We start from the raw sequence: 25,103 nt of genomic DNA, 5'->3' as shown, positions 1-25,103 counted from the left end.
TTAGGAATTCGCTGCTGGGAGGGTGTGGGAAAGCTCGAGGGGCCTGCCGAGGGCCCTCCACCTGCCCGCACAGCTGCTGAAGTCCCACTCGGGACGCTCACCCCGTCTCCAGAACACGGAAAGACGCGGGGGACGGGTTAAACGGTATATCACCACATGCAGCTGCTAAAATTCAAGGGGAAGTACTAGGTGCCAAGAGTGGGGACCCTAAACAGTGGGGGCTTCCAGACTGGTTTCCCCTTTGTGTTCTTCTGTATTTTCCACAATCCCTGTTTTAAGTTTCTATTGAATCACACTGAGGAGGAATGAAGCCCCATCCCTCAGGTGACTGTCGCTCATACCACCTTGTGGCACTGCAGCCTGGGGTGTGGCTCTACTTCCTTTAATGCCACTGTCCCCTCAGGTGTTCCCCAGGGAAAGGAGTCTTGCGGGCATGCATTTGGCTGCTGTCTGCACGGGGACCCACTGCTCTGCTCACAAGACTTCTCCCCAGGCCCAGCGCTCCGGCGGTCCCTGTCCTTGTGTCCCCCTGGGGGTGGGAACTTGTAGGTGAAGGCTGCACCTCTCAGGCAGTGGTTCTCAATCCCCGGGACACCAGGATCGCCTGGGAGCTTCGATAAACCTCAAAGCCTGGGGTCCGAGGCTGGAGTACAAGAACTCGGTGGGGCTAGGACATTATCAGCAACTAACCACCATTTATTGAACACTGTCTGCGGCCAGCAGCCCTCACAAACACCCTGAAAGGGAGGTGCTGTCACTCGACTCGGGAGGCAGGTGCAGTCCGGGAGCTGCCCAGAGCTCAGAACGCGGTGCAGGCCTGGGCTCACCCCGGCCAGGAGCAGCTGTCATCTGCCGAGGGAACAGCGTCCTGGGGCGCGTCGTCACTCCGACACGGGGCAGAGCCGGGGACTTCCTCCCTGTCTGCTGGGTGTATTCCGAGGCCGCTCTAACCTCACAGCCACTGCTGGGGGGACCAAAGGAACCTCCCGGCCTCCCTCCGCCTCCAGAAGGAAGCATCAGAGGTCTGGTCACTGTCTGGAGTGGAGGCTGCGCTAGGTGAGGCTTCTGTATGAAATGCTGGGGGAGGGAACAGAAGAAAACAAACACAAGAAGAAATGAAGAGAAGAAACCACGGGGCTGCCCTGGGGACAGCACTGTCCTCAGGAGGCCGCACGGGGAGGAGGCTCTTGCATGGGGATGGCTGAGCAGGGAGGGGCTGCAGAACCACTGCGTGGGCATGTGCCCGGCTAGAGCAGGGGCACGCGGGACTCCTCCCACAGGCGCCGGGCCAGCTCGCCCGCCTGCTGCACCAGCACGTCGGTGGGGATGACGGACAGGTGGAGGGCCAGCAGCTCCTGACACCTGACGGCCTCAGCCGGGTGGTCCTTGCTGTAGTCGCGCAGGAGCTTCCTGTGGGAGGCCAAGGAAGGACAGGACTCAGGAGCGAGGCCACGCAGTCCCCCGGGCCGGCGCCTCTCTGGCACCTGCAGGCGCTGTCACCTGACCAGTTCCCGCCCCAGCATGTGCGGCCCTCCCTGTGGGTCTCAGTCCTGTGGGCCTGCAGCCGGTAGGGATCATCTGGGCCCCCGCACAGATGTTTGCGAATGCTGCCAGGTGTGCAGAAACCCCGATGTGCGCCCACTCTCCCTCACTGCACCCCGGCCCGGCTGTGAGGAGCTTCTAAGGAGGATTCTAGTTTCTTGGGGGACACCCTGAAGGAGGAGCTGCTCCCCTACAGGCGCACAGTCACTTATCACCCCACATCTGTGCAGCCACGGCCCCAACAGCCTCCGGACTCTGTCACCTGTAGTGGTCTCCTCCCAGCATGCCCACGGGAGGCGAGTCGTCGGAAAGGACAGGCACCTCGGTTATCCGCAGTTTGTACCCCTGGGGAAGGAGGGAGAAGGTCTTGATTGAGAAGGTGGCAGGTGTGGTGGGAAGAACACTGGTGTGGGTCAGACACCCCGGGTTCAGGGCCTGGCTCAGCCCTGCCTGGTGTGTGCTTGGCACTGGGAAAACTGTGGCCCCCTTTTTATTTAGCTTTGTCCTCTGTGAAAGAAGAGTCATAAAAACCCCAGTGAACACAGAGGTGATGTCTATAAGGTCTGAGCATCGTGCCTGGCACATGGTAGCTCTCATTCCCCTCAGAGAATGGGCCCGAGTCACTGTGCTCAGGAGGGCCACTGGGAGGGTGACTTGGGGAGGTGCCCAAAGAGGAAAGCATGATCAAGAGGCCTGTCTCTCCCTGAAAACACTGGGAATCCCCAGGGAAGCTTCTGGGGGGAAGGGAATCGAGGTCCACCTGCACCCGTCATGCGCCAGGCTCGGCCAGAGCTCCTCAGAAAGCTCACAGGACACGGTGGGGCTGCCCTGCAGGGAGGGGCGGGGCTCGGCAGGGCTCAAGTGGCGGCTGAGGATGGCCCAGGTGCAGCCGGGCTTCACCCTGGGTCTCCCCATCCCACAGCTCTACTTGAGCCCATTGCCTCATGGGGCCAACCAAGCACATGAAGCAGGGTCTCGCCCTAGAAGCAAAGGTCAAGGTCATACACACATTGGAAAGTTCTGAGACAGACAGCAAAGATGGGAGCCTATAGGTCCAAAGAGCTGAGACCAGGTTCTGGCTTCATCTCCTAGCCTGTGACCAAACAGCATCAGTGGTACTGACCCCAACCATCGCACAGGTGTGTGGATGTGGGGGCGCGAGAACAGTAGTGAGACTCCAGTGACTGCTGTGGACAGGGATGGGCCATCACCTCTGGGTCACCTCTCACCAAGGGCAGAGAGAGAGTAGGCATGAGGCCGGGGGACAGGAGAGCGGAGGCCAATGGCATGTGGGGGCAGAAGAAAGGACCTTCAGAGAGTTGGAATAATGAGTAACGGTGAGGAAAGCGGTTGGGGGAGAGACCAGCATGGGGACGACACAGCAGACACGTTCCCGGGCCATGTCTGTACACCGCAGGAACAGGGAGGACTAGGAACCAGCCCAGCGGCAAGAGACCCGAGCCACACTGTCAGCTCACCCTGGGGCAGGCTGGGTAACTGCACTGAGCCTCGGTGCATCCACCTGCACAAGGGGAGCAGCAGTGTGCCTCATGAGTGCAGTGGGTGATGCTGCGGTACCACCGAGGAAGCTCCTGGTCCGAGCAGCCTTTCGTACATGGGCTGCACCCTCTTGCGCATGTTACCTGAACGTGTCATGAACAGCAGCTTGCATTTCCAGACAGCTGAGGGGCAGGGTCACAAAGCCAGTGTCCCAACCAGCTCTGCATATCTATAGGCTCCACCAGGGACAAGAAGAGATGAGGAGACAGACTAAACACCACCCACAAGGAAGGAGCCCGAGAGGCACGGGGAAGGGAGCTGCACCCACCATCTCGTCCTGGAACCACAGGAAGTAGGAGCAGTAGAAGTCCCCCTCGCGGAACAGCAGCGTGGTGTAGCCCTTCTTCAGGTACCTGCGTGCCAGCCGGATCAGAGCCCAGACCTGGGAAGGGCAGTGTGCTCAGCACCACCCTGGCTGCGCCAGGCCCCCGCCAGGGTCAGGCAAGTGCTCGGAGGGGAGCATCTTGAAGGCCAGGGGCCTCTCCTGCTCTCTCCCCCTTAGCGCCCAGGCCCAGCCGTGGCTCGGGGCAGGAGCTCAATAATAAATCCATGTTGGATCGATGGGCGAACTACCCTTCCAATTACCATGAGGATAAAATATATGTAAAAACACTTTAAATAACTTTACTATACACACCAGCTATCAATCAGCAAATGCGTCTTTCAGGCCAGAAACCAGCCGAAGACGAGGCGAACACAGCAGGAGAGGAAGGGGTGGCTGCCTGGAAAGCCCTCCCGCTGCCTGGGGCCGGCCACTCACGGGCCCCCTTCTGGGCTGGGAACGTTTGACATGGGTTCTAGCCTGGAAGGTGCTAGGATGCTGCTTGAACACACAGGCACCCTGACCCAGGCAAGTCCTCCGCTCCGGGGTGAGGTCCAAACCAGGCTCAACAAGGGGTCTGACGGAAACACAGGGATGGACTGTGTGACTTAGACCCCCTGCCCTGTTCTCTGCCTCATTCAAGGACTTACTGCTGCTGCCTGGGAGCTGTCCTAGGGAGGCAGCAGGGACACCAGGGCTGGGGACGGCCCGAGGAGCCCTCTCACCACCAAGCTGAGTGGAAGGCGCGATCACTCCCGTGCCGCAGCGCGGTGTCTGATTAAATCCGCAAACAAATACATGGATTCGCTGTGCTTTCAGGAGGCAACCTGACAACATGTATCAATAATCTTAAAAACATTTCTCCCATTGGACTTAGTCATTCCATTTCTGGGAATCCAGAGTGAGAAAACGATCAGAGGTGAGGACAAAGACGGATGCACACAGGTGTGTGCTGCAGAACTATTTACAACAGCAAAGGCCTGGGAATAAGCTCCACGCTCAACATCGGGGTGCTGGCTAAGTAAATCACTTTACACTCACGTGATGCGCTGCTGTGGAGCTGCTAAAAGTCATGTTTATAAAGAATTAATGACACGAGGAAGCACACCTGATGTAAAGTGAAAATGCGGTGAACACAATCGCACAGACAGGAGAGCCCAACCCAGTGAGCGGCACGGAACACAACGGAAGAGAGCGAGCCCGGCTATGTGTGGAAAGAAGGATGGAGAAGGAGAAGACGATGGGGGTGGTGATGATGGCACCAGGAGGTACTCAGCTAATTCTCTCTCTGGACTGTGCCACGTACGGTGTGAAATACCCGACGTGCACCTGTAACCACCGCAACAAGCGGTCACGGCCTCGTTTACAGACCAGGGAACTAGACTTAGACTAAGTAACGCCCCAGCCACATGGGGAGCCAGAGCTGGACTCCAACACAGGCCTCTGCCACCCATCTTCTTTTATGTTTACTGATTTCAGAGAAAGAGAAAGGGAGAGGGAGAGAGAGAGAAACATTGACGAGAGAGAACATCGATTGGCCGCCTCCTGCATACCCCCCACTGGAAATGGGGCCCCCAACCTGGGCATGTGTCCTGACTGGGAATCAAACCGGTGACCTCTTGGCACCTGGGTCGACGCTCAACCACTGAGCCGGCCCGGCCGGGCCCGCCCATCTTACTTTCACCATCGTGACACTGTATTTGGACACAGGAAGTGGGTGTGTCTGTGTGCACACATCTAGTTTAGGAGGTGGCGGCAGCTCTCCCTCCTCCCAACACAGGACACTAGTTTGCCATGAACAAGAGTCCGTTAAAGAGAATAAAGGAATCCCCAGAAAATGCTTCCTTTGTTGAAACCACCTAGTTTTAAGTTCTAATAGTCAAACTGATTAAACTGTTTCTTCTTAGTTCTATTTAATTCAATAAACACTTATTGGGCATTTATTTATGCCAGGCACTGTGGTGGGCCCTGGCCAGTTCTTCCTCTGACTGTGCTGCCCAGTCTCTGCTAATGCAGGACATTAGCAAACACCCAGGAAGGTGCCCCCGGCACTGATCAAGGCCCACGTGGGCCCAGGTGCTGATCGGGGCCCCAGGGTGACAGAGACAAGATGCTGTTCTTGGGTGCTGACGGAGGAGCAGCAGGGTTGGGTGGGTGAGCTCCTGAGTCTCTCGCAGCCCCGAGAGCAGGAGGACCAGTCCTCCCCGGCCGGGGGCCAGGCCCGCAGGCCGTCAGAGGGGCAGTGAAGAGTGCCCAGGCGGCTCAGCAGTTACCTTGGTTCTGATGAAGGCAGCCAGGGGCCCCTTGCCAAGCTCCGATGAGGTCCCTTCACTGCTGCTGAGAGAAGGGGCCACCATCTGGCCGGTTGTGCGGTCCACGTAGATGAAGTGCACCAAGCCCGGGAAGTCTTCCAGGTAGGTGCAGGTCTGAGTCAAGGCGCCTGTAAGCTCTGTCCCCGACCCAGGCCTCTGAAGGCGAAGCAGCTCCCCGGAGGCTGACGTTCCAGCCAGCCCCCAGCAGCCCCTCTCCCAGATCTCTCTGCCCGCCACACCCTTCCCGGTGCCTCCCTTCATCTCTCCACGTCACCACGCGGGGCTGCAAGGTGGGAACGACCCTGGGCGGGCAGTGCTGGTGGCTGTCATCCCTTTCACCCGCACATGGCACACACTAGTTTCAGGGGACTGGAGACCAAACCCTTTAGAGATTTCAATATAGACAGAGCTGCTTTATATAAAGCTCCAGGGAAAATCCGTGTTCAGTGAAACTAGTGGTCCGTAATGCAAGGGTCTCAGAAGTCTGGGACACGGTTTTCGGAAACGGGGTAAACGCCGTGTGCGACTGGCAGGACCTGGCCCAGGACCTCCACCCCTTGGGAAGACCCATTCCCTCTGGGCTGGACTACGCCGACATGCCAATTCCAGGGCTTGTGTGAACTAACTCCGGGACACCGGGCTTCTGAAACATCAGCCCTGGAGCTCCCTACACCCAGGCACCCGGACACTACTTCCTACTGTTGTTCAGAGAAAAGCAGCAGAGGTGGTGGGATATACATTCTCCCAGCCCAAAGCCGCAGTCCTGCAGAGTGGCAGGTGGAGGGACAGACAGACACGAGTGGCGTTTCAGGATATTTCATCAAGGTGGTGTTCCTCCGGCTCTTCACCAACACATAGTCCTTCCAGTCCATCAGCTTTTCTCTGCCAGAAGAGCAGGGAAGTGGGGCATGGGGACATGTGCCCACCCCACCCCGGCACCCGGGCCACACCCGCACTCACTGCATGAGCATCTGGACCCGGTCCTGCAGGTGCTGGGGCAGCTGTGGGCCTCCCAGCCCCGGAGCCGCGCTCAGGAAGCTCAGCCGGTAGAGGGCGCAGAGCTGCCGCTTCACCTTCCGGCACAGCTGGAGCAGCCTGGGCGCCAGGACATGAGAGTATCACTGCGGGAAGGGCCCTAGGAGAACGCACCGTCCCCAGCGGGTCACCCGGGCTCCTACACTGGCAGACACCCCTAGGGCAGCACCTCATCGTGCGGTCACCGAGCCCTGCACGGATGAGACAGCTGACGCAGCGCGCCTCACCCTCAGGACCGGGGGATAGCTTCCCAGTTCTCCCAACATGCACTCCACGCGCCAGGGCGCAGGGCAGGGGCTCTCTCGTCCAACTTCACGGCTTACTTCACCCGTACTGGGGGGTGACGCGTGCCAGGCTGCACTGGGTGAGCGCTGAGGCTGGGCTGGAACCTGGGCTCGCCCCCGGTCCCAGTGCTGGGTCCTCACAGGCCAGCGCCTCAGCCTCCAGCGGCTCTGCTTCCAACCCTCCCTCCCGCATCGTGGGCCGGACCCCGCTCTCCCAGGACCCCAGTCCCATCAGAAGCGCCTTCCTGAACACTCTCTCCCTCTCGGCCTGGAGGGAGCTTGCCTCTGTCTACACGTGCCCCCCACCCCCAGCCCACCACTCACTCCCCGGACGATGCAGGCTCACTCCTGGAGAAGGCCTTGGTCTTGAACTCCTGCCAGGTGCTCTGTGGGAGGACGGGGCACAGGTCGGCGTCCTGGCGGCGTTTCCAGGGGAGACCCTCCCGATGCCAGGCTGAGAGGGCACCTCCTGAAGGCTTCTTTAGGCCCAGCACACATGTGCCCTCACACAGCCAAAGTGGGGTCTCTGGCAGGTCCCCCAGCTCTCTGCACCTGCTGTATACCACGTTCTACTCACCTGGCAGGTGTTCATTTAAAAAGCAGTTTCTGTGTACCAAGTACTGGGCTCACTGCCTGGCTGGCACAGACATGCAAACTAATGTTGCCAGAGTGACAGGCAAGTGACCGTAGGGAGGGTGGACACGGGGCAGGCGCTGGGGAAGAGCTCCAGGCCATCTCCTTGCAGAGGGACTTGGCATCCTAACGCGGTGCCCCCGCGATGCCTGGAGCCCAGGGCGATGCTGAGCAGCCTTCAGCTGCTCTGGGCGGAGAACCCGGGCTGTCTGGATCTGGGCTTCCCTGGCTTCCTCTGCCTCCTCCAGGTGAGCCCATTTCCAGGCCAAGGCGCAGTGCAGCCACCGTGAACCCTGTTCCTCACCCCGACCCAGGCACCGCCGGCCACTCTCCCAGGGTCTACCCTACTTCCTGCCTGGCTCCGCTGCCTGTTTCCTGCTCATCACTGCCCCCCGTCTCGTGGCCTCCTCTCCCCTCCTGCGCTCTAAGCCCCGTGGGTTTGGGAGTGGCATCGGGGAGGCGGATGGCCTTTACTGAGTCCTGAAGTCAGGTTCTGGCCCTCCGCGTCATCCTGGCCAAGTCACGATCTAAGTCCAGTTTCCTCCTCTAAAACAGTGGGAATTGTAATTCGTGTTCTGCCAAACTTACATAAAAATGCTCTGAAAATGTCAAGTGCTGCTGTCAATGTTTGTTACAATTTCCTAGTGGGGAAAGGAGGACCACAAGCCTGTGGTGGGGCCGAGGCAAAGCCGGGGCCGGGGCCCTCCCTGGTGTGGACTGAGCAGGCCCTGCGCAAAGCGCCTGCCTTCCTCCCCGAGGCGGGCACACAGAGGATCCGGGCCTCACCTGAATCTCCTGTCCCCCACGATTCTTGACAAACTTGTCCATCCTCTGGCGCAAGTCCCCAACGAGCGGGTGGGACCGCAGGGAGCTCCGGGCCTCCTGCCCCTCCTTCAGCTTCGCCTCCAGCTGGGAAAACCCATCCAGCAGCTGGCACAGGACCAGGGCCAGTGTAGTGCTGGGGGCCTAAGGGAGGAAGCGAAGGGCAGGGGTATGGGTAGCCCGTGGGGAAGGTGTCCAGGCCGCGGTGTCACGGGCAGGTGGGGGCGCTTGTACCTTGGTCAGGAGCACCATGTTGATGCCCGGCCACAGGGGCAGGCAGTACATGGTGTGGGGCACCATGGGGCAGTAGCTCTCTTTCACATTGGCCTCGAGGAAAATCCTTCTGGGGCAGGAAGGTGCTGGGGAGTCAGAGATCAGCATTTGGAGTGTGTCTTCTCCTATCTGTGGAGGAAGAGGAGCTGTTGTGGGAGGGAGTGGGGGATGCCGCTGGCCTCCTCCCCACGTTGGCTCTCCCCACTCGCCACCCTCACTAGGAATCGTGGGGAGCAAACATTTTAGCTCCAAGAATTCCCAGCTCTTCAATCCTGCACTCTGTTGGAGCTGCCCTGAGAGGTCCAGTCCTAATGTCTGTCTCTCTCTCAGCTTCTTCTGGGCCTTTCTGCCCAGAGTCAGGGCTGGGTGCCAAGCGGGGTGCTGGATGGTAAAGGAGACATGGACAAGGCAGGACAAACAAACTGGGTGGAGCGAGAGGCTCCTCCCCGCGTTCACACAGCTGGAGGCGCTTACAGTTCAGTAACCTTCCGTCATTGCAACCACCTCAGAACTATGACAGCACTCGGGGGAACGGAGGCGCCAAAGGCTGAATGGCGAGACTCCAGCCTTGCGGAGGCTCTAAGAAGGCTTTGTGGGCAGAAGTGGAGAATAACAGGAGTCATCAGCGACGCCACCGAAGCCTCGGGGTGTCACTGCAGTCTTAGGAGAACAGCATGGAGCTGGGTACAGGGCACCAGCAGTGCTGGGGGTTGCAAATCAGCACCAGCATGCACGCAAGGGACCCCTGAACAGTCGGTGACCACACTGCTGAAGAGCCGTGTAAATGCATCAGGAGAAGAGTGTGATGAAGTACATTAGGACTCAAATTTGGTAAAAGAAAAAAAATATATATGCTGTGTATGTGTGTACACACACACACACACACACACACACACACAGTTTTCCTTGTTTTCCAAACTTTGCTTCTATATTTCCCAATTTTTCTACAATAAATATTTTCACATTTTCATTTTAAAAATTAAGCTGGGCCCTGGCCGGTTTGGTTCAGCGGTTAGAGCGTCGGCCTGCAGACCAGGGAGTCCCGGGTTCGAATCCGGTCAAGGGTATGTACCTTGGCTGCGATTTGTCCCTGGCCCTGGTTGGGGTTGTGTGGGTGGCAACTAGTCGGTGTCTGTCTCTCACACTGATGTTTCTTTCTCTCTTTCTCTCTCCCTCCCACTCTGTCTGAAGATAAATGTAAAAATATCCTCAGATGAGGATTAAGTTGGACTTTCACTCCCTAGACTAGGGAGAAGAGGGGCATCCTCAGGGGCTGAGGCCCCCCACCCTCTCGGCGGAGCTGCCCCTGCACTGCCAGCCTGAGGTGGCAGGAGGTGCTCGGAGGAGAAGGCCGAGTCCTCAGCACTCAGGGCAGTGGCTCAGATCAGCAGGTGCCCGGGCACGTTCCCCTCCCCCAGAAGAAACTCACCTGGATGGAGGAAGCATCGGCGGGCAGGGTTTCCCCATCCAGCCAGACGGTGCTACCTGCAGGCCACAGGTAATCACAACATAAATAACTGGAAACTATACATGATGGCCCAATAGCATGTCAGAGGAGGGTGGAGCAGGGATGACCCCACCCCATCTGCTCCCAGAACCTGGCTGGGGACAGCACTGCCCTTCCCGCCCTGTCCCAGGTGGGCAAGTGCAGGCAAACTCTGAGCTACGAGGGCCCGAACTGGGAAGAGAAGCCCCCTACCCCAGAGCCAGGCGCCGGGAGCAAGAGCCTGAGGACACACCTGGCAATGTGGGGTGCGTGTTCCTCAGCCCCCCTAATCCCTCCTGCTTTCTGCCCTCTCTGCTCCTCCAGGCCCCACGGGCCTGTAACAGCGCCTCGGCACTGCCAGGCAGCACACAGTCTACAGTTCCCATCTGTTTAGTCCATCAGCAAACTTTTACTGAGCACCTACTGCGTGCTGGGAGCTGAGTGGGATTCCCTTCCTAGTACAGCTCACAAAAACCTCCGGAACCCACTGCATATTGGAAATGTTATATGTTTGCAATAATAGTGTTCTCTCATAGTTTACTGCAACTAACTGTCATTTATAACCACGTTTCTCTGGGGCAAGTCTGTTCCTGTGTCTCAAACACCTGATTTACAAATGGAGGCGTGCAACCGAAGCCGTTTGTAAGCTGTGAGTTCTGCGTACTGTGGGATGGCATTATTTACAGCTCTGACAAAAACCAACCAGAGAGAAGGGCGAGGAGGAGGATGTGATGAACGAGGGAAGGGAGCAGTAAGAAGAAAAGGGAACATCAGCGATCACCCCAAACGGCGCTTCTCAGTGTGTCTGGGCTCACGGAGAAGCTTGGAGGACAAGCACAAATGAGCTGGGACACAACTTAGGGGGTCCCAGGCTCCTTGCAGTTCATCCAAAGGCCAAAGTTAAGAACTTCTAAGCTGGTGGTTTTAACTGTGCCATGCGACCCCGTAAAAACCCTGATGCCCATGCCACCCCCCCAGGCCGGTTAAGTCAGAATCTCTGGCACAAGCCCAGCGTCAGTGGTTTTTAAAGGTCCCCGGTGAGCCCACAGCGCAGCCAGGGAAGAACCACTGTTCTAGCCTAGATCTGTGCACAGCAGTGGTTCTCACCCCGAGGCTCAGTGGCCTCACAGGGAAATGTCTAGAAGTACTCACATCTGGATTCCAGCCTGGGACTCCAGCTTAAGTGGTCTGGCTGAAGCTGCCCAGGTCATTACTGCATCAGAACAAGAGGTCTAAGGAAGCCACAGGGTATATTCCTTTCACAACGCAGGCCCCGACAATTTGTCCTGAAACCCTGGCCATTTTTCTTGTATCAGATGACGCTGGCATCCCCTTTCCCGAGAATTTCGGAGCTAAACAGGATGCTCGGTCACAGCCCAGATGTGGCTTCTCTGTTTCTCTAAGCGATGGCATCTTTTTTGATTTGTTAATAGCATTTTGAACATTTTGAGTTTATTTTTGTTGTTCACCCACATACACTGAAAAAACATGTAAGGTATAAACTACAGAGACTTATTGTTTACATTTTAAATGGCTGTACTTAAAATCAAATTATTACTACTTTATTTTAATTACTGATTACTTATTAATTACAAAAAAGGGAAGGCAGAGAATACACATACGAGTGACAGATTTTTAAACGAAATCAGCTTGTCATAAAAAGCTTTAGCAATCACTCGAGGGGCCTTCGGTGCTTGAATTCAAGCTGCAGCTAGCAGAGTAGACAGGGCGCTGCTGCAGACACTGTCCTGTGCTCTAGAAATCTGGGCGTCTGTGCCTGGGCCCTGATAAGGCAGGGGGTCCACTGAACCCTAAGACAGACTTCCCAGGGCTGCCACTTGATCTGCCCCCTCCCCTCCTGCCCCCTGCTCCCCCTGCCCCCAGGTCTCACCTGAACCTGAGCTCTGCTCCCCTGGGGAAGGAGCTGGGGTGAAGTACTCCTCAGGGAGGGAGAAGCTGTCTGTCTCCTGGGGGAAGAAGGGGACAGCTTGGGCTGAGGGTGCAGCCTTGGCCTCTGCTCTCCCAGCAGGGACAGAACCCCCCCCCCCCCCCCCCGTGGGCACACGGCACATACAGTCCTTGCAGAACTCCTGGCAGGGCCTGAGGAACCAGGGCTCCAGTCCTGCCGCAGGGCGATGCTCTGGCTGCCGCACGGCCTCCGTGGGGAAGGCTGCCAGGGCGCGGGAGACCAAGGTTAGCACGTGCGACCAGCTCCTCCCCAGGGGCCCTCCACCCCCGCACTTCGCGGCCCAGCCCTGGAGCAGAGGCGCCAGCACACCCGCTCCACCGCGAGGCAGGCCCTGGCGTGTCCACTTTCTAGGAATGTTCCAGTTCTAGGTATAACCTTTCTCCAGAACCACTGAGGTGCTACACACTGATACCCAACCACGCTGAAGATAACGAGGATGGTGATGCTGGCGGCCAGCACTTGCTGGGAGTTCCCACCACCCAGGCACTGCTGGGAGCCATGAAATTGTCTCCTTTTTTCCTCACAATAACTCTGAGAGGTAGATACTATCACTGTCCCACTGCACAGATAAGGCAGTTGAGGCTCAGAAGGGGCAAGTACCTGCCCATCTCACACAGCGAAGCAGGACTATCTGACTCCAAAAACCTACACTTTTTTTTTTTTAATCCTCACCCGAGGACATTTTTCCATCTTTTGCACAGACAGAGTGGGAGGGAGAGAGAGGAAGACAGAGAGAGGGAAACATCGACGTGAAAGGGACACATCGAGTGGCTGCCACCCGCACGACCAACCAGGGCCGGGGACAAACTGCAACAAACTGTACATGCCCCTAGCGGGAACCGAACCCGGGTCTCTCTGGACCGCAGGCGGACGCTCTAACCGCTGAGCCAAACCGGCCAGGGCCAAAAACCTACACTTTAACCACACGTTCACAAACCCTCCCCCTATCTGAAAGAGCAGGAAAGGCGTCATGCCCGACCACAAGCCCAGAACCATGACTCGGGAACCACGGCCTCCCCTGGGCCGGCCGGGCTCCTCCACACTGGTCTTCCGGCTGTCCCCCTGGCAGCCTCCCATGCCCAGAGCGCTGCCGGAGACCTGAGAGTCATCGTCCTCCTCCTCCGCGGCGCTCTTGCTGGGGTAGAGGTGCTGAACCAGGAGAATGAGGGCGAGGAGGTCGGCTGGGCGCAGGGAGCTGGCACTGTGGCTGCAGAGACAGGCAGCTGGTCAGCACATGCCCAGCAGGCAGGTGGCACTGGACAGGGCAGGCAGTTAAGGGAGACAGGCATGGTGCCTGCCCTCAAGGAGTTCATGAATGTGCCAGCTGATTTCACCCTTTTTGGAGAAAGTCGAAGTGTAGATAAAATCAGCTCATCGATTTCTAAACTAAAACATGGCCGTGTTAAAAACAATTCTGGGAAACCACCCGGAACCAGTGATAGCATATCAGGAAGTCCTAAATTCAGACTTGGAGACAGCGCTCCAGGAAGAAGTTATTCGCAGAAGGGAATGAGCTGAGCGGGGCTGAAGAATCGAAGAACCTGAGAAGGCTTCATGGAAGACATGGGCCTTGAAGGGTTTCGTGCAGGGAAGTGGTGCTTGCAGACGGGTGGGAGCGAGGGCCGGGAGGCTCACCTGGAGTAGAAAGCCAGCAGCTTGGAGTGCACGAGGAGGAAGGCGTGCAGGGCCTCCTCGCCCGCCCGTGCGGGGCTGGAGTTCACAGCCTGGACGACGTGCCGCTCCAGCGCTTCTATGCACAGCTTACAGCACTGAGGGTGAATCAGCCGCTCTACAGCCTGGCCATACAAGGGCAGGGGGAAGAAGCCATGTCACCCACCACCCTCTCCTGCCCAGGCCCTGGCTGGTGGGTACATTCATTCAGTCCACATCGAGCACAGACTATGTGCAAGACACCTGGGAACAGGGAGAATCAGACCAGCACAATCCCTGCCTTCTTTGGGCTTACGGTCTGCTCAGCAGACTCTAGTGGGTGATTCAGACAATACATAAGGAAACAGACAAAAGACGTGCTGTGTAGGAAATATACAGTACCACACTAGAGGAAGGAGCAGAGACCTACTTGGGTCAGGTGTACAAAGAAAGGACACCTGAGGAAGTGACCTTTAAACAGACAGAAATTAGTTTGAGAATAAGAAAACCTGTCAGAAAAAGGGGGGTAGGGGAGAATGCTACAAGCAGAGGAAAGAGCATAAGCAAAGGCCCTGAGGTGGGGAGAGAATTTCAAGCAGTGCTGTCCAACTGATATATAAGGCAAGCCCTTTGCACAATGAAAAATTTTCTAGTAACCACATTAAAAAGTAAAAAGAAACAGGTAAAATTAATTTTAATAATTTATTTTACCCAATATATCTAAAACTTTATCATTTCAATATATAATATAAAATCATTAATGGAATGTTGAACATTCTTTTTTTGCACTAAATCTTCAAAATCCAGTGTATACTTTACATAGACAGCATTACTTAATTTAAAGTAATTACATTTCAAATGTTTAATAGCATCGTGAAGCTAATGACTACCACACTGGACAGAATAAAACACAGAGTACTCCTGAAATGGAAAGAAGCCCCAGGTGGCCAGTGCACAATGAGGACAAGAGAGTCATGAGATGAGGCTGGGACAAGACAGGCAGTGGCAGATTATACAGGACCTGGTAGGCCTGGGACAAAGTTTGGATTTTATTTTAATCGTATTATATCACCTACAAAAGGCCTTCCAAATGTCTCAGAAAGAGTTGACTATGACATCCTTTGTACCACCATGGATTCTGATGAGAAACCCAGTATGACAACACCCAGGATACTTTCTTGCACATTTTAGCATATATGTACGGCTGATTTCCCCTCAAAGGCAGGGATTGTCACTTTCTTCATCTCTGTATTCCCAGGGCCTGGCACACCTCTTAGCATATAGTACGTACTATATGGTTATTGGAAGAATGAGTGAGTGGGCTGTGGAAATGAATTCTTTCAGATCTATTTTCCAATTCACTAATTCTCTTTCTAGCTATGTCTCATCTATTATTTAATCCATCCCTTGAGGTTTTCATTTTAACAATTATATTTTCATTTCTAAAATATCTACATGGGTTGTTAGCTTTTATGTTTTTAAATATTTCATAATTATTTTATCTTCTGTACCTAATAATTCCAGTATATCAAGCTCCTTAGGATCTAACTCTATTGGTTATTGACTCCCCTGACCCTCACTCATGGGGGCTATTTTCTTATGCATCTGATAGTTCATTGTGAGCTCATATGTGTCTGCTCTTAATCTCTCATCTAATGCAGTGGCTTTCAGAGTGTAGATCCCAGACCAGCATTACCAGTATCACCTGGGAACTTTTTGAAAATACAAGTTCTAGAGCCTCCCACTCCAGCAACCTGTATCCAATAAGCCTCCAGGCAATTTTGGTGTACTCTGGGCTGCGTGAACCCTGACCTAGAGCATCTGTATTTGCCCACACAGGGGTCAGGGACTGCTGCTAATAACGGTCAGTTAGCTCCTCAGGCCAGGGCTTAACACAGGCAGGCTCAGCTTCCCTCAGGCTTAGTTTTCTGGTTGTAGAGTTGGTATCATCTGTACTCAGGCAACTTTACCTTTAATGCTGCTTATTTTTCACTACTTTCCACTCTAGTTTCAGTTTAGTTTGGGGGAGGGTCAGGGTTGAGGGGGCTATCTTCAGAGATTTGTATAATTTACTGTGAGCCCCAAAACTGCACTAAGAAGTCTTTTTTTACATAGGAGCTAGCTGGTTTATTGTAGAAAGACCCATCAGAGTACCCAACCCATTATGTGGTCAGAAAAAGCAACCCTGTAAATGCATGAGTTTGGGGGTCTGCCTGTGCCCTCACTCATTAGAGGGACCAAAACGTGGTCTTAAAGCTGCTTGGCCCCTCTGACCTGACACTTCCTCGGCCCGAGGACTCTTGCACCCAGTAGTCACCTCCACAGCGAAACACTGCTCCTGCTCCCGCAGGCGGCTGTAGGTCAGCAGCAGGCCCTGGAAGTGCTCCCACACCCGGACGCGCTGCTCCAGGTCTGGGGGCCGCAGCCTGGGGGAAGAGTGAGACAGAACCATGAAAAGCTGGCTGTCCCCAGCTTCGACCAAAGGAGCACAGTCCCAGATCATGTCAGGGCCAGGAGAGCTCACGCGAGCTGACCAAATAACTGGGAGAGCCCATGAAGCACCACGGCGCCGAGTTCGCCTGCCCTAGTTGTGGAGTGGAGTGGGATGGGCAGGAAACCAGGAGCCAGGCACCTGAGAAAATCACTGCACTTCTTAGTCTCTCTTACACACAGACATGGCACGAAGCCAACTAGACGGCCAGGAAGGTGCCAGGATGGAGCCAGGGGCACAGTATGGATGGACAGCTTCACAGAGGCTGGGTACACACTGCCTGGCCTCCAGAGGGTGCTTGGCAAAGGCTCTGAGGGCCCAGCCACGAGGACTCACTCCTTTCGGAGGAGCTGGCTATCCACGGTGACAAGCCCGAAGTGCACCTCGAACAGGAACTGGAGCACACGCAGCTTCTGCCGCAGGTCCCCCTCGTCCTCTGTGTGGTCTCCGTTGATGGCGATGAACAGGCATTCTCTGAACTGTAGGTACAGCGGGCTGACATCAGCTGGCCCCAGGGGCTCCCCACACCTGCCCTGACCCCTGGGGACAGTGAGGGCAGGATCAGTCCCAGAGGATTTTGATAAGACTTGGTTTCTGCCTTCTAAAGGAGTCTACAGTTCAAGATCAGGGAGAGGCATGTGGTCTACCCATGGAGCCAAGGGAGGAGGAACACGGCCCCTGGATCACACTCACCCGGTGAAGGGCATAGAGATAGTTGCCATTTTCTGTTGAGAAGCAGGTGTATGTGTCTGAGAGCTTCTCCAGCATTGTCATGGAGGAGATGATGACCGGGGCTAGGAGGGTGCTGAGCTGGTCCTCCAGGGCAGGAAGCTGCAAGAGGGGAAGAAAATAACACTGCTTGAAGGTGCCAGACACAGGGGACAAAGAAGTGGGTAAGACTCGGCCTTGCCACAAGGGTCTCCATAGTTCCAGATCTTCCTGGGAGGGCTTCATGGTTCTGACAGAGAGGACAGCAGAAGACACTGCCTCTAAACCTTGGCTTATAGTTAGGAAGGCTGGGAAGGGTTGGCCAACTAACTGTGCTGTTTAGGCTCTGAAAGTAGAAGGGAACATTAAGGGAATAGGTCCTATTTCCACAGTGGACTGTCTGGAGCATTTAATGGAGAGCTGGCCAACTCTGAGAACACTACCTGCATGTACCCAAGTCCATGCCCTTTGCGGCAGAGGGCCTGCTGTGGGGAACGTGTCCTAAGGAAAATGGTCAGAGAGCAGGGCAGAGACACATGTACACAGATGTTCAATGCAGAATCGTTCATAGTGACAAGCAACTGGGGGGATAGGTAAATGGCTAACAGTCCATCTAAACAGTGGAAGAATACACAGCCACTTAACACAGGGCAGTGTTTCAATGACATGGAACAGTCCTCTGACACACTGTTGTTTTAAAAAATGGTGTGAATGTTCTGTATTTTAAACTGCATAAAAAGCATTGAAAAAATCTTAAATTCATTACTCTGGACACAGGGATTGTGAGTGATTTCTCCTCCCACTTTTCATATATTTCTGTACTTTCCCTATTTCTATAACACACGTACTTTTATCTTTATAAACTCTTCCCTCATCCATCCCCTCTGCCCTCCCAAATAAAACCAAAAATAGACCGATCAAATTACTTGAAAATCTGCGAACAGGACGGGATAAAGCCAGTGGAATAGTAATAGCTCAAATTCACATACTGGAATGAAAAGAAGGGAGGAAAACGCTGATTTCCAGGGACTTGACTGAAACATGGAGAAAGGAGAGTCCAAACTTGGAGCTGGTGCAATCTACAAGGACTGGGTAAGACGTTGCCTTGAGAAGCAAAATAGGCAACTGGCCTGAGGCCATGAGCGGGACACAGCACCGTGCAGCAGCTGATTTTCTTCCAACATTTCCAACATTCAGGAGCCAAGGTCCGTGCCCAAGGGCTGCAGAATCTGTCCACAATGTTGCAACAGTGGCACCTTCTCACCAGTCAGATCCCAGGGCAGACAGCCCCTCTCCTGACCAACCCAGGCCACCCTGCCCGGGGCACTCCCCATCCCATACCTGGTCGAACTTTCAGACCCTCTCACTCCCTGAGCTCATGGTGTCTACTGGGTCGCCTTTCAGGAGCAGGGTCGCATGCACTGCTTTCCCCAGAGACCGGCACGTGGGAGGTTCTCACTGAAGATCTGTGACTGAACATCCCTCCAGATAGGCAAACGTGTGTTGAATTATTCACATACCGAGACTTTCTGGAACTGTCATGAACTAATTATATTAACAGAAAAGTCACTTTTGGGAAGGAGGGGGGTCAATAGGGGAAAAAAGAGGGACATCTTTAATATGTTCAACAATAAAAAAATAAAATAAAATCAGTCAGATATTAAAAAAAGAAAAGTCACTTAAAAATCTGATTGTGTACACTAACTCATTTTAAAAGTAGTAGCTTTTTCTGCAAGTGCAGTAAGAATTTTTCTTGACGGGGGAGATAAAATTATTTGGTGTAGGCAGAGTGTCAAGGGACATTCTCGTATTAGCTGGTGGAATTATAAAGTGGTACAATATCTTTGAATGGCTTTTGCATCGAAGCTTCTATTTTTAGGAATTGATGTGGGGTAAAATTCAAGCACAAATGTTCCCTACAGCAACAGTACAGAAAACCAGAGCAATATATATGTCCAGTATTGAGGACGTGGTTAAATAAACGGGCACATGCATTCATACACAAACGTTTGTTTCCATGAACATTTATGCTTTTGAGACTATTTAACAAAATGGAATAGTGCTTTAGATATGATAGCAAATGGGGGGAAAAAACAGAAAAAACAGTAAAAGTGGCATGATCCCAACTATATATAAAAATTAAAGACCCCCCCCAAAAAAACATAGTAAAGAGCTCATTGCTATGGGTAGTAAAATTATGGGTCATTTAAAAATGCTTTCTTTGTTTCCAAATTTCTTCAATTCATTCACACACACTGTAGAATCATGAAAAATTATTTTGTATACGTAAAAAAAAAGTATAACTTTAAAGACTCTTTTCTCTAGTCATGTAGAAACTGAAAAATCAGGAGTTCGTTAGTTTGTTCCTTTACCAGGTTTTTATTAAAGAGGAAGAGAAACATCAAATAGCCAGTTGAAAAAATAGCTTAAGAACTGAAATACTTAAAAATTCTTAATTTAAAAATTAGATGTGTTGACTGCTAAAAAAAAATGAAAGAGCCCAACAAATAGATGTGTACTAGTTTCAGTAAAACCAGTTAATGTCCATGATCTGGACATCTCGCTTTATCCCTCAGACTAACGAGCGTGTCGGGGACGCTGAGGGGAGCGACCTGAGGCGCAGCTGGCTCGCTTGGCCTGTTGGTCCCCCCAGCTCAGGAAGGGCCTGAGGGGCAACCAGTCTACATGGCTGCAGAAATGCGAGAACTCCTCACTGCCCCCCCAATAAAGATTTCTTAAATCCAAAATTAACCTGAAAATTTTTCTCAAAATAAACGACACCTTTAAATGTAGAGTGGAGATTATATGAGTAAAATGACAACCATCTCTGAGTTGTTATATTAAAGTGTTAAACTGGGTGTTCACATGCAAAAAAAATAACCTTAATGCATACCTGACACCATATACGAAAAGTCTAAATGGATCATCAGCTCTAATATAAAACCTAAAACTATAAACTTTCTGGAAAAAACATAGGGAGAACTCTTTGTGATCCTGGGTTGGCCAAAGATTTCTTATATATGGCATCAAAAGCATGATCGATAAAAGCAAAAAAAAAAAGTATAAATTGAATTTATCAAAATTAAAAGCTTCTGCTCTTTGAAAGACTCTGTTAAGTGGAGGCAAAGATAAGACACAGACTGGAAGAAAATACCTACAAAACATATTATCTCCTTGGACTTAACATCCAAAATACATGAGAAGCTCCCAAAACTGGATAAAAATAAGAAACAACCCAATAAAACAGCAAAAGATTTGAACAGACAACTCATTAAAGAAGATATAAGGATGGCGATTAAGCACATGAAAAGATGCTCAACATCATTAGTCATTAAAGAAATGAAAATTAAAACACAATGAGAGTCTCTCATGAACAAATCATGACTAGCCCTGGCCTGTTTGGCTCAGCAGATGGAGCGTCAGCCTGTGGACCAGAGTATCCTGGGTTCGGTTCCCTCTAGGGGCACGTACCCAAAAAACAAAAAATCATATGACTAGAAAAGTCGCTTTCTATTAGATACCTACCAGAATGAGTAAATTACAGAGTGACTAGCAAGTATTCACCAGGCTACTGAGGAAATGGAAGTCTCATATACTCCTAGTGGAATATAAATGATACAGCCTCCGTGGAAAAGGTGGGCAGCTTCTTTAAAAGTTTAGCCTACGATGACATGATCCAGCCATGCTACCCTCGGGGTTTCCACAAGTGAAAGCCGAGGTCCATGCAGAGACCTGCACGTGAATGTTCACAGCTGCCTTGTGTGTGAGTAAAAACTGGAAACGCCCCGATGTTGTTCCCATCGACAGGTAGCCAGATGGACAAACTGTGGGTACTGTTAAAACACTACTGCTCAGCAATGAAGGGGGTGAGCTGCAGACACACAGTCCCAGAGGGGTGGATCTCAGTCAGGCTGTGTGAAGGAAGCTAGACCAAACCAAAACCAAAACCAAAACCAGCCCGAGTACCAACGGCACGATTTCATCATATAAAGGTCTAGAGATACAAACTCATTTAAGACAGAGATGTGTAGTTGCCAGGTCGGGGGAAATGAAGGAGGCTCCCTAATTTGGGGGATGGTGGTCCTGTCCATTTTATTGACTGTGATGGAATTGCAGGTATATGGACATATTAACGTATAGCAGATGTACACCTTGAGTATGTTCGGGTTGTAGTGTGTCAATTATACCTTAACACAGCTGATATAAAAAGCAATGTGCTAAGCTTATGCTAAACATTTCAGGTAAAGAAACTGGTGACATCAAGTTTCTCTGCTGTGTGATCAAAATTCTACCTCCTCCTGCCCTCATTTAGCCCAGTCAGCCCTGGGGGCAGTACGGGGCGCGGTCACTGCACTCCATGGCATCGAGAGGCCATCTCTGAGGATTCAGAGTGGGGTGGGGGATTAGAGGGTGACGCACGCTGGACCACACACTGTCCTGTCTCTTCCAGGCCAAGAGGGTGGACAGGTTCTCCTGCCTCCTGGTAGTTCTGTGCTGTGCTGTCTCCTCCCACCCATCTCTCCTGTCCCACACTTACCTCTTTTCCATCATCCTCTGGCCCAAACTTCAGCCTCAGACTCTCTTCAAATTCCTCATCTGTCCAGTAAAAGAGGACCTCCGCACCCTCTGTGGCCACCAGGACGCACTTCATCTGCCAGGGAGAAGCAAGGTCCAGGTCACCTCCCAGCTCCCACACCCTTGGGCTCGGCCTGAGTAATGAAGAGGATGGTAATCCCAGCAAACATCTACTGAGCCTTCACTGTGTGCCAGGCTCCACCGCACGGGCCTCCTGGTGTTATTTCATCACACCCTCACAACAACCTGATAGAACAGGACGCTTCAGTTCCTCCCGTTTTACAGAACACCATGTGGCACAGCTTGAAGTGGCAGAGCTGGGATCCTACCCCAGGCCTGTCTTCTGACCCCTCACCACAGCTTTAGACCTACCACGGGCCTTCTGGAACCGACTGTAAGGAGGGACCCAGCTCTGGGTCTGGACACTAGTCCAGTGCACAGGAGGCAGGACTCTCCTGGCTCATGGCAGAAAGCCTGGTCTGGAATGGAGGGTGGGTGGCTACTGAACCTCCCTCTGGGCAGTTCAGAAGTATGTTCCTTCTTGAATCAAAAACAGCCCAGAAGATGAGCTTCAAAGCCCCCAAGGAGTGGAGTCAGCATTACAGGAATTTCATTCACACCTTCCTCCTTCCTGGGTGGAAACAGAGGCTGCCTGACATTGTTCATGTTCATTCTCACATCTGTTTAGATGCTGCGTCTGTGCCCACATCCACCAGTGTTTCCGGCCCTTCCAAACCTCCTTCCCCACCACCCACACACGTACCCTGTGCCACATGTTTTAAGGGTTAATTATATAAAATGTGTTTTATTATTCCCCAAATGGTAGATTCTGAATTCAGAGCTTCCCGCACTGTGTCTTGGCCCCTGGGGTACAGCAAGATGAAGATCCTCTCAAACTTGGAGAAGCCTGCCCAAGCCTGGTGAGGCCAGAGCGCTCAGGCCAGCTGTGTGCAGCTGAAAGAACCCCAGGGAGGAACTTCAAACCTCCCCGTGTACCTCAGTGTGCCACACAGCCATGGCCACGGTGCACGTGTGCTAAGACGTGATCAGGAAACCCTGCTCTGACTCTTCCACAAGTGGAGGTCCAGTTTCCACAACAGGATTATAGCATTTCGAGGTCTTGGACTCATTTACACTCATTAGGATGCCCTATATGACCAACTTAGTGATACTTACTGAATTCCCCCCCAATCCCCAGTTAGTTTATCAACTCTAACTCAGAGCACCCAGCCTCAAGGTGTTTCCACACAGTGAACACCAGAGAATGCAGCCTATCCCCGTGGAACTGCTGAACACAAGGCAGAGACTGGGAGCACAGCAGGGTGAAGAGGTGCTGGATGAGCGCAGGTGGACCGGGAAGAGGCGCTGGGACTCCCAGGTAAGAAAGAGTGACACCGTTGGGGGCTTGAAGGGCCAGCCTAATATGGGGTTGGGGTACAGTGTGCTATGGAATGGGGGTTGCAGTCAACAGCAAAGAGTCCTTTTAGGCTGGTAAGGGTGTGGGAAACGCCGTGCTGGCCATAGATGGGTAAGGTTAGGTTATGGAGGCATGTCATCCCGGTGTGGGATAATGAGGGCCCACTCCTTGGTGGAGTCCAGGAGAAGTGGAGCTTAGAGACACAGCTGACCTGGCTGCAAAGGAGGAAGGAGAGAGTAGGCAAAGGTGACATCAGGATGAGAGCTGGGGAGAGAGCACTGCAGAGTCCACGGGAGCTCAGTCCCCGGCCTGCCTCTCTGTTCACCTCCTCAGCGCCAGGGTAGCCCCAGGGTAGCCTCTGTCTGCCCTAGGAGGGCAAAGTCATCTACCTTGGCAAGGAGCACAGCGGAGCTTCCAGACAGCCAGGGGTTCAGAAAGGGCTGCAGAGGGCAGACACGGTGACCAGCTCATGGAGAGCAGCAGAGCATCCTGGGTCCTGCAAATGCTTAAAACAGAGAGGTCATGAGGGCAACCAGTTCTGACTGTTCCCTGCTGCTGGGAGTGAGCAAGGTGGTGAAGGACCCAGTGGTCAAAGGTCTTGCTCTGGCCCTGAGGCAGGCTGCTCAGACATTCTCCCCACAGCCAGGTGTCTGAGTGCCCTGTATCCCTCCACCCCACCCTCAAACAACAGAACAGGCACCTAGCCAGCAGTCATTTGGACATAGCTGGTGCCCACAACATCAATTCCCATGTACACTTTCCCTCCAAGAACTCATTTCACTGTGGGTCACTCAGAGCTGGTGTGGTCAGTGAACCCGCCCTAAGCAGCCCCAGGGAGTGCACTACGACACAGCACATTCAGATGGATAGGGAAGCAGTCCCAGAAGAGAGGAGGTGTCCTGGGATGATGTGAATGGCAATAAACCAACACAAAGGAACCTGACACCTGGTTCTCGTTTTGGCTTTGCCAAGGCACTTAAACCTCTGGGCCTCAAACTCCTGCTGCGAAAGGGAGGAAAAACCCCTGTAAATAGTGAGAGTCAGGGAGTCACCAGGCAGGATGGCCTTTAGCAAACTGCTTTCTTCCACAGAGGTTGGGGGATGGCGGTGTCTTGATCCTTATTTCCCAGGTGCCCTTCATCAAATAACAAGATGAACTAAACTGGGACCAGATCATTCACATTTTGATGATACAAGACAGGAATAATAGAAAACTTTAGCCCAATTAGGAAACCAAACATTGTAAGCCAATTAGAGGCAAGAAAGGGCTTTTTAGGGGCTCAGCATTCTTGTGCAACCTAACTCAGCCCTGCCACACCGCCGGCCTGGCTGGCCTGAACGCCACCTCCCCAGAAAAATGGGGATGCCTGTTAGTGAACATTAGGTTCTCTTTTCTTATTCCAACAGGCGATACGCGCACCTCCCCGGTCGCTCCGCTCTCCGCCCTGCGCTCGGGAGGGAGCTCGGGCTCGTGGGAGCCCCAGGCGGCGCCGGCCAGCCGGGAGGCCCGGGCGCCCACGCCCGCCGTCCGCCCGCAGCTCCGTCTCCGGCCTCGCAGCCGGGCTGCAGGCCCCAGGACGGGGAGCCCCGGGGCGGGACGGCGGCTCCCGACGGCCGGCAGCCTTCCCGTTGGCCCGCTGTTTCCGCGGCAGGCTCCCCCGCGCCCCCGAACCTCACAGCCCCCGGAGGGAGGCCCGGCTGGCGCACGCCGCCCCACTTCGTGGCTGCAGAAGCTTGGGCTCCGAGAAGTGAAGCGACCGGAACACGGCCACTGGGCGGGTGGGTGAGGCTGGGGTGGCACCGCGCCCCCACTGCCGGGAGGGCCGCGCGGGCACGAGGAACCCCGGAGGCCCCGTCCCCGATACCCGCCCGGCCGGTCCGCGGCCCCAGCGCGCTTCCGGGTGGGGCACGTGACTCCCCACGTGACCGGCCTGTCTCCCGGGCGGGGCGGGGCCCTGCCGGCCGTCTGCCCCGCAGAGCTCTGACTCCTGCTGGCCGCGGTCACCTTCCTGTTGTCGAGGCAG

General features: G+C 53.8%; 1 protein-coding gene across 15 annotated transcripts; it reads right to left on the bottom strand.

The window, feature by feature from the left end:
* Positions 1-680: 680 nt before the first annotated feature.
* HPS1 (HPS1 biogenesis of lysosomal organelles complex 3 subunit 1) lies at positions 681-25,103 on the bottom strand. 15 transcript variants are annotated; one of them, XM_036264812.1, is made up of 21 exons: positions 24,752-24,963; positions 24,132-24,214; positions 23,469-23,584; positions 21,625-21,738; positions 17,073-17,210; positions 16,716-16,858; positions 16,206-16,314; positions 13,874-14,034; positions 13,337-13,445; positions 12,344-12,439; positions 12,161-12,236; positions 10,213-10,268; positions 8,745-8,912; positions 8,475-8,654; positions 7,380-7,441; positions 6,697-6,831; positions 6,553-6,618; positions 5,698-5,842; positions 3,371-3,484; positions 1,805-1,887; positions 681-1,410 (listed from the first exon to the last, which is right to left on the bottom strand). In XM_036264812.1, the coding sequence occupies exons 4-21, from the start codon at positions 21,736-21,738 to the stop codon at positions 1,248-1,250; spliced, it is 2,118 nt and encodes a 705-aa protein (XP_036120705.1). In that variant the 5' UTR covers positions 23,469-23,584; positions 24,132-24,214; positions 24,752-24,963; the 3' UTR covers positions 681-1,247. The 15 variants fall into 15 exon arrangements, with proteins under 15 accessions (XP_036120705.1, XP_036120709.1, XP_036120702.1 ...); XM_036264816.1 differs by lacking the exons at positions 24,132-24,214; positions 24,752-24,963 and adding an exon at positions 25,085-25,103 and having other exon boundaries at positions 23,469-23,575; XM_036264809.1 differs by lacking the exon at positions 24,132-24,214.

The sequence above is a fragment of the Molossus molossus genome, unplaced genomic scaffold, assembly GCF_014108415.1.
Source record: "Molossus molossus isolate mMolMol1 unplaced genomic scaffold, mMolMol1.p scaffold_m16_p_17, whole genome shotgun sequence".
NCBI classification, from domain to species: Eukaryota; Metazoa; Chordata; class Mammalia; order Chiroptera; family Molossidae; genus Molossus; species Molossus molossus.
This window is presented reverse-complemented; position numbering and strand designations above follow the sequence as displayed.